Source organism: Anopheles nili, chromosome 2, assembly GCF_943737925.1.
Source record: "Anopheles nili chromosome 2, idAnoNiliSN_F5_01, whole genome shotgun sequence".
Taxonomy (NCBI): domain Eukaryota; kingdom Metazoa; phylum Arthropoda; class Insecta; order Diptera; family Culicidae; genus Anopheles; species Anopheles nili.
The window spans coordinates 18,731,605-18,740,699 of record NC_071291.1 but is presented as its reverse complement, the minus strand read 5'-3'; the positions used below and the strand labels follow the sequence as shown (position 1 = coordinate 18,740,699).

Here is a 9,095-nt window from a genome sequence, read left to right as displayed (position 1 = left end):
CAATCGCATTTGCATGCTCAGCGAAACGAGAGTCGTTAAATTGGTTTATTCGATTTATGGCTTTAGCATCGATTTTGCAATCCCACAATCCAACAATCCTTTCCCGGTCGTCCCGCACGCCCTGGGCCCTGGAAAGCGGGGATTTGGGGCACTCTTCGCGTTACAGGCAGTTCTCGGAACTGAAGCAGATTATCCTGCGAAATCCGAGCGCTTCCGTGCGCTGGCAAAGCTCCACGAAGCAAAGAAGAAATTACGTTCTCCATCGCGCACGTCAGCGGCACCGTCACGGTTCATTAAAGTTCACGAAAAAACCCATCAAGATGCTATTTGCACGCGCTGCGTCGCGCGGTGCACCTGAAAGAGGCGGACAACCGTGAATACGCGTGTCTAGTGCAGCGAGCAGCTGGCAGCTTCATTTTTCACTTCCGCCTGGGTTGCGACGGAACCTTTGCTCGTTAGCGGTTCCTTTGAATTGCCACGCGAAGGAGCAATTAATGGAAATTTGTAGCGCGAAACCACCTGACGTTGCATGCTTGCACCAACGTCCTTTTTGGATGGGTTGCACATGCGACGCCACCGAGCACCGTGCGTTTAAGAGGGCGACCACGAAAAGACTTCACAATCTCACACACAGAAGAAAAAAAATCCTTCTACCCACTTGGCAAGCACGCCACGAAAGGCTCGCACGTTCGGCATGAAAATCGATCGTGAAGTCCTTGCGTCCTTGTATCGCGATTTCCGAGGGCACTCGAGCGAGGGGCTCATTGTTGTGATGGCACGATGATTATGCTTTTTCATCTCGCCGGGTGGAGAAGATCCGCACATCACTTGCTCGGGAGCTTGATTAAAACAAAACCACTTCCAATCCGCCCGATGCATGGTGCCCCCTTGTGTAGGTGGTTCGCTATCTTCACCATCATGTGTGTGTGTGTGTCCTGGACCGCCTTTTTTTACCATTTCCCTAACCACATCCAGCTCCATCATCGTTAGGATCGCTGGTGTAACAATGTAACGATACTGAACGGCGGTATGACAGCCTTGCGACCTGAGGCTACGATGCTGTGTCACATAAAATAGCGCCAATAAACGTGTTAACAATGGACAATGGGCCACCCTCGCGGCCCAAAACCCACCCACCGACGAGATCGATCGTTGCACTCTGCGGCAACCGCTGTCGATGGTACGAAAGCTTTTCAGCAAGGAGATTGCGAAGTTTAGCTGGAAGTAACAAAAAACCCACTAGACACACACACACGCCCGTGAGGAACGGGACAGGGATAATGAAAACCACGCCACCAACGCCACCCACCAGCAAATCTTAACCGATGCGAGCGGATGTGATGCGCCAGCAAGTGAAGTAATAAAGGACGAAGACGAAACCGAGCGAGTCGTGAACGGGCTGATGGATCGTCGAAGTTGTTAATTATCGGGCTCGCGGAAGATTGCGCCCGGAGAGCCGGAAGTCGGCGCTGTGTGTACGGTCGGTTGGCGTGCATCCTTCCTTCCTGGCCGTGTGAACGCGTGCGCGCACGTGTGTGTGTGTGCGTTAGATTATTTACAGCTCGCCTGGTGCGCTGTTGAGCGGCGAGTTTCCGGAAGGCAGATTGCTTTCAGTGAAGTTCAGCTTCCGACCCCCGGAGTGTGTGGGAACCGAAAAAGAGGGCGATAGAAACCAAGAGAGAGAGAGAGAGAGAGAGAGAGAAAAAAATAAACAAGAGAAAGCTCGTCCGCTTTCCGGTGTGGCTAGAGTGCGCGTTGAGTGGATGAGAATCAATATTTTCGCCGAACGCATCGATTATAATCGCATTAGGAACCAAACGGGGGTGGAACGAGACCCGCCCGAAAGCGTATGTGGGCTTGCACACGTGATTCACGTTCCACGCTGATTCGCAAGCAAAATGTCCCGATCAAACAGGACGACCTCGAAGACGGGCCTCACAATGGAACCACCGTGTAGTCCGTGCTCGAGTCCGGCAGGACGCCGCAAAAGCGTAGCCCTTCGTGCTGGAAGTTTCGACGAGCAGCAGCTTCAGCGCCAAACCGAACTAGCCTCGAGGGGTGGACAACCGGGGACGGCAACCTCCTCACACCATTCATCGCCCAAGTTTTTCCGCACGCAAAGCTTCGGCGATCGGTTGCTTGGATCGTCCCCACGGTTTGGCAAATCGAAGAAGATGTTTCCCAGCATCACCGGCCCAAAGTCGTGCTCGTCGGTGGGATTGATTTCCACGCCGGAAAGCACGTCCCCGGTGCGTGGGACGGTGAATGGATCGGCACCTGCTGCGACACGCCGAAAGCCTTCGGAAGTGCCCGATCCGCTCGAAGCGTACCGGGAGGAACTGCGTCAGCTTCGTCAGCTGCAGCAGGAGCGTTTTCGATCACGCAGCAGCAGCATTTCTATCGAACGGTGGCACGAAAGCGCCACCGGGACACACAGGTGAGATGCGTGGCGTGGGAAGTTTGGGAAATGGATGGCCTGTGAAGCGGCAGGCCAGCTGGTGTCGATTTGTGATTTGTCGATGCGTGGTGTGAGCCGAAAATGCGTCGAATTTATTGCATACCATTAGTCACGGGGACTGAATGAGCTGCGGCTCCATTTGCTGGGTAGGTTCCACCTTTGCGCCACAGGAGTGTAAGCTCCTGCTGGTCAAGCAGAGGTGAGAGGGAAATTTAGCCCCAAACAACTGCCCGGCTGTTCGAATGATGTAGTGTCGCTCAAAAATACTACATTGATAAATGGAATTCCATTCGGATGGGCATTTCTGAACCCATCGCCGGCGTCATCGTCCTCTGAGACATCTCCAGCACGTTGGATGATGCCGCCGGTGGCGTTCAGCACCGGAGTCCAGCAACCGGATCCGTTAATCATCACCGCTGATAAATGGGACAGAAGATTTGTGTGATTTGCGGGTGGCAGGCGGCCCTAAGCCATTGCATCCCTTACGCTTCCGAGCCCTTTCTGGTGTGTTCTCGAATTTTTGTTTTTTTTTCGCTGCCTCCCATCCTTCGTGTTCACTGACCGTTGGGGTGTTCTATTTCGTTGCTTGTTTTTTTTTGGCCGACATGCACGTGGCTTGGTTCACAATAGCGATTTTCCGGAGGCGATCGAGCGCGCGCGCGCGCGGGAAAATATCTTTCATCAAAAGTGGAACACGATGCGAAGCGCGTTGCTAACAAACCGCAATCGGTGTCATTAGCGGTTTGCCTATCGGATACATACAAAATCATGGTTTGGGGATGTTCATTTTGTGTTGCATGTAACCCGCAGGGAATTTTTTTTCAACCATGTATGCGTTGTGATTGGTGTTGTGGGATAAATATTTTTTTATGCAAAATTTGATTTAAAACACTGCAGAAATCTACTGAGTTTCTTTTCGCTGTGTACCTTATAGTTTGTACCGCGTACATTTAATTTTTTTTTGCAGTAATAAAACTTCTGTCAAACAAGTGCGCAATGAACAGTTGGTTAATAAAATTTGCATCATTTCCCGGTGCGCTTGTTTCGATTTGCGCGTAATAGTTTTTCATACACGTTTATTTACCGATTCACCACTCCATTCACGAGCGAGTCGAGAGGTGTGTTTGCTTGCGAAATGACACACGGCAGTGCCAGCAATAGCTCAACGGACAGCTCAATAGAATGCAACATAGAGCAACTCGGGCAGTGGTTATGAGCAGTGTTGTAGCAGGGAAGTGGAATAGCAAATATGCCCGATCTGGTTTCGAGCAAGTGCACTTGAATAAATTTGCGAACCATCACACTGTTGCTTCGCCAACCAGAAATTCACTCCAACCATTGGAAGCGTGATGTATCCAACGATTGGGCCTTCACTCCACACCACTACTCGATGAACATTCAATTTGCACTGCCAGGAGCCGTTCGCCCCTAGTGATAGACTAATAAGCCTAATTTAATCATTTAACAGCATCACAATGGCAGCTGCTAACGACCATCAAACATTATGCATAATCAATTGTAGTGCGCCATGGCGTTTCCCACGAGACTATAGTTGGTTGAAGTTTCAGTGTTTCCTTTACATCCTCCTGCCAGTGGACTAGCTGAAATTTGTCCTGTTGAATGCTGTACATTTTAAGTACATCTTCCAAATGAATCTATTATTCACAGAATGAATCTATTATTATTTATGAGAGAGGTCGAGCCAAAATAATCTGATTAGTTCGCTCACTGCTCTCCAAACACAAATGCATCTTTTTTATGTGTATTGCAATGTAATCTAAAACTTTTTCCCTCTCATTGCAGGTAAGCTTCATGATCAATAATGTGCACTGGTTGAAAGCAAATAGGTATGTTCAAAATCCTTATCGTTGTTGATTGCTATTGTCCTGCAAGGATGAAATATTTCACTTTTTCAAATGGTTACCGTGAAATGTTTCCCAACATAGTGGTGCTCCTTCGGAAAAGCTGCACTCAACAGTAGGCTACATTTGGCTGAGCGATAAAAGCTCTAGTCACTCGAAGCTTTCCCCACACGGTTTTCATCGCACAGAAGCGCGATGTTTTAGCTGATTTTCCTCATTTTTTCTCCCACAAACACGTGGCTTTACTCGGGAAGGGCAAGTTTGTTTACAAACCGATGAGAGTATCCTTGAAGCGCGGTCATGTATGAGTGTGACCGTGCGCGTTCGTGTGCGTTCTACGTATCGCCCGAAGCTCGCCAATATCTACATGAATGAAAGCGTCCCGCATCGGTACCGCATCGTGTAGGGTGAAGCAATGCTTTGTCGTGGTGGAGCATCGAACGCTAAACTTTACACCTTTTTCCGAACCCACCCAGGTACCCCCGCGATAAAAGGATCCCATCTTCTCGTTCGTTGATTTTATTGCTATTTTTTGCTGTCATTACTTTTCTTCGTGCCGCGCCCGCGCTATCCAGTGGTTCAGCCCTGCTCGTTGCTTCATGCCATTTGCGACAAACACTCCGCCGCCACTACTAATCGATGACGTTATAGCCCTCCTTTCCGTGACGTGTCAGATAGACGCCCTGGATCGAAGCGCGGAGCCTACAGGGAAGGATGAGAAGGATGAGTGGACACATTTCGGCAAGCTTGGCTTTGGCTTCGGCGAACCATTTCGTGTCAGTATTCCACGAGCTTTCGAACGGTGCGGTTCGGTAACGGGCTCCGTCCGTTTCGGTGTTGACTGGCGACGTATTATCGATGTGCGGTGCAACTGTTTTGATGCGTTAGTGCGGAGTGAAATTGAAATATCGCTCGTTTCCATCGAGCCGTATAATTATGATCAGTCAAGGTGACCACATGTTGTCCCCGAAAAATTGTGATCTTTGATTCGATGGCACGAAGCGTGGTGTGAAAATGAAAACAAACAAATAACATGCCACGAGCATTGTACAGCGCGAGAAGACGAGAGCTGTGAAGAGTGCTGCTCTGAATCCAACCGTTTGAATTCGCATTAATTCACGCCCGTGATTAGGTTGAATTTTCACGTTGATTGAAAGCACTTCGTTGCGCGTCTGCTTTCGTTCGTGACCATGGGCACATGATGGACAGTTGGTTGTTGTGTGAGGTTTCGTTCTTTCTTGTGTGCCACTTCCACCGTGAAGCGATAAAAAACGACGACCAAAGTCTCGCTCTTGCATTCGACCACACTAAAGCTTTTGTTGCATCAGCAGCAGCAGCAGCAGAACTGAATTAATAATCATCGAACAAAGGCAACATAATTTCGGTGGCAATGCTGGTTGGTGCTGGGCACCGCTCGAGGCAATGGGTGGTTTCGTTCCCGTACTCCGATTTGGCCCCGTATAATTGAGTATATATAATTTATTCACCTCAGCCCACCGTTTGGACCAGTTGGGATTTCGGGGTGAGACGGCCTGGTGACTTTTTGTGCACCGCATGGATGCTGAACGGATTTCAATTAACCATCCCATAATTTAATAACCAATGGCTCACTAGCAATTCTAACGGCATGCCAGGGTTGTTTGAGGTGAAATAAGAACTCACCGTGGGCACTATCCATCGAAATTTATCCCTCCAAAAGCTCCCGAGACGCCACCAAGCGATCCGTTGGGTATTCATATTTCATGTGCATATTCATTTGCTAGCGCTGCGCGTTTCGACAGCCAATTACCGAGCCAACCCTGTACAACAGGTTCGATTCCACCCGCCATCAACTAGTGTCACGTCGTGTTTGAAACGGTGGGTGTGTTTGCGAATGAGATTAATTAACACCTGCGCGTACACCGTGGGTGTCAACGATGGTGTCCATCGAGCGAGTGGAGATTGATTTTTGCGCCGAATGCTTACCACACGCGTGGTATGAAAATGTGGCGCGGTTTCTCTTCGCAACGTAAATGCTATCAAAGGGTGTTATCGTCGATCGTATGCGCTCACGGGGCTGGAAAACGCGAATGGGCGGGCCCAAACGACATCCCTTCGAGCGGGGTTAATGGGAATGTGTGGTCCCGTGCCATCCGGCGATCGATAGCGATTGTCACGTGTTGATAGTGGCGAGTGAAATTCGATTACCACGCTCAGTAATTGCCTTCGGATGGGTAAACAATTGTTACAAGAGCTCCCACCGTGGTTAAGGGGTGGGATAAAGCAAACAAATGTTCGTATAATTCCGACCAGCTTTGTTGATTCACCGTACGAGTAATCGTTTTCACGGCGTGCTTTTGAAGGCCGCCCTCTTTTTTAATGGGGGTATGTTAGGAAAACCATAACAATAATAAGGAATTGGGATATTTTTGGAAGAGAATAATAAATTCTAGTGCATAATTTTATTCATGGTAAATTATGAACGAACCGGTGTAGAAGAAATCTTATGATGGATTGAATTGAGCTTCACAAAAAATACCGCGATTCACCGACTGAATGGGTGTAATTTAGTATAATTCGTTTCAATTTCAATCTTCGCGTTCAACAAAGTGTGCAGATAGAAAGGCTACAAAAGGAAATCCGTCGAAGGCAATCAGCTCACCGACCCCATTAGGCGAAACCGCTCGAAAACCCGAGCCACTGGAGAATATTTTCCCAATAAAGCAGTCCCAATCTCATTACCCCGCTAAATCAAATATTCCTAACATCAAAAACAAAATAACTTCTCACGAGCGTTTTCTCGCGCGCGCGCATGCCCCCAGCAAATTACCCTAAATCAACTGAACCCCTTTTTATCCGGGTTTGTGTGTTTTTTTTTTGGTGCTCGGTCTATCCCCACACGCCCTCGCACGACGCAAGCCTTGAAGCGTAAAACACCGCAAAAATTTCCCGTATCACAGCGCAACCATGCCGATGTATCCTTTTTCCGTTCGTGAGTGGAATGCGTTCGGCCATGCGAAGGGTCAAAGTTTTAATTACCTTCGGCGGTGGTCGGAAAAGTGGCGCTAAAAGATGAACATCGGTTGCGAACTGTGAGTGCGTGTGTGTGTTTTTTTTTCTCGCCCTCCATCAACACATCATCCATTTGTCTCATCTCCCGGTTGATGTCTATTCAACTTCAAGCAGCACCTAGCTTCAACGGGAAAGGGGTTTAGCGAATAAGTGTGGGAAGCACGGCAAGGATCGGTGCACACGCCCGTTGGTTGGGAAAGTTTTCCGTTTTGTACGATTTGAGTGCCGCACGGCATGCAGGGCGCTGGTTTTTGCTAGCATTCAGCTTCGGTTCAACTTTTCCATTCCGGTAACGTCGGGGTGCACGGTGTTGTTGTGTCGCTTGTGCTAAACCGCGTCCATCCCACGCTAATGGATGTTTGATAGAGCATGTGACGGAAGAAAAACGAAAGTGTCAGCAGCCACGAAACCTGCCAGCTGGCCTCGGTTCAGCCGGTGAGAAAGGCGTCAGGATGTAAAATCAATTTTCCCCAGCTCAAACTTGACGGGTTTTTTTTTCCCACGGTTTAGCGCTCCATCGCCAAGCTTCAAGCTGGCATTGTGCGAAAATGCCAAAATCTGTTTCGACTAAATTTCCCAACAGCGATGGAGCGAGCCATGAATGCTGCGTCCTGTTGTTGGAAATCTATTAACGTTACGTTCGCATCTTGCGTTGCTGAAGGTGATAATTTGCGCCGAAACAGTTTATTATGCTCTGACCACCAATTGGGGCCTCAAGGGCCACAGCCACCGCCGCCGCCGCGAGCAACGCAGACATTCGCTAATGAATATTAAATTAATCATCATCCAGCCCGGCACACCGGGGGAGTGCTTTATCACAACGAGCGAGCGTTTTTAAAGGGACCCTGCCCGGGCAAGGAATTTTAAATTTTGGTCCCTCCTCTCCGACATTCGAGGTGCATTTTTAAAGAGCACGCTTCACCGCTTCCGCGTCGGTCGGATACGCTGGTTTGACAACAGGAAAACGAACAAAACCACAGAGCAGCGAAACGAAGGCAAACTAACCTAGGCGCCGGATGTCGACAGCAAACTATCGACCGCCTGCCAGAGTGGAAAGTGATGCAAACCCACGTTGCTTTAAAAAAAAACGAAAGCTTACTGGCATGGTGGCAGAAACCACCGAAAAAACTGCAACAGTCTTGGGTACCTACTGAAAATGGAGTGTACAGGGTGGTTGTGCTTTTTTTCTTTTATTTCGGATGGACCCGAGTGCGGTCCGTGGTTGTGATTTATTTTTAGTGCCTCACACATGAAACGCTGCTGGTCGGATGTCCATTTCAGCTGTCAAAGAACACAACGGTTTGGGCTTAGGAATGCCAAGGAGAAGCAGGATTCGATGTGTTTCGAAGCTTGCACAGACCCAAGTCGACTCCTAAAATACGTCCTGTGTGTGTGGATTTTACGTTGCTAGACGACACACATTTGACCCGATCAATATTCAGAAATAGCGGCCGAATACCGGCCATAATGTCCACAGCAAACGGACCAAAGGCAATAGCCCCCCAGGCACTGTCTGGTGCAATGTCTGCAGTGGCTGGAAAGGGAAATTTTCCCTTTTCTCTCTGTCTTTAAACGAGCATGCATGTTCCGATGAAGTGCTGCTATTTGTTTTACTGTGATCCGAAACACACCAAAAAGGACCCAGCTGTATCACTTTCTCCATTTCGTTACGCTTTGGATCGATTCTGCTTTATGAGCATGTTCAATCTGTTCCCGAAAAAAAA

General features: G+C 48.8%; 1 protein-coding gene across 1 annotated transcript in view; it reads left to right on the top strand.

Annotated features, from left to right (window-relative positions):
• Positions 1-1,898: 1,898 nt before the first annotated feature.
• LOC128720642 (GTPase-activating Rap/Ran-GAP domain-like protein 3) overlaps positions 1,899-9,095 on the top strand; it is a 32,759-nt gene continuing 25,562 nt past the window's right edge. The window contains exon 1 of the mRNA XM_053814321.1: positions 1,899-2,437. Coding sequence (XP_053670296.1) covers positions 1,899-2,437 — 539 coding nt within the window. The remainder of the gene's footprint in view (positions 2,438-9,095) is intronic.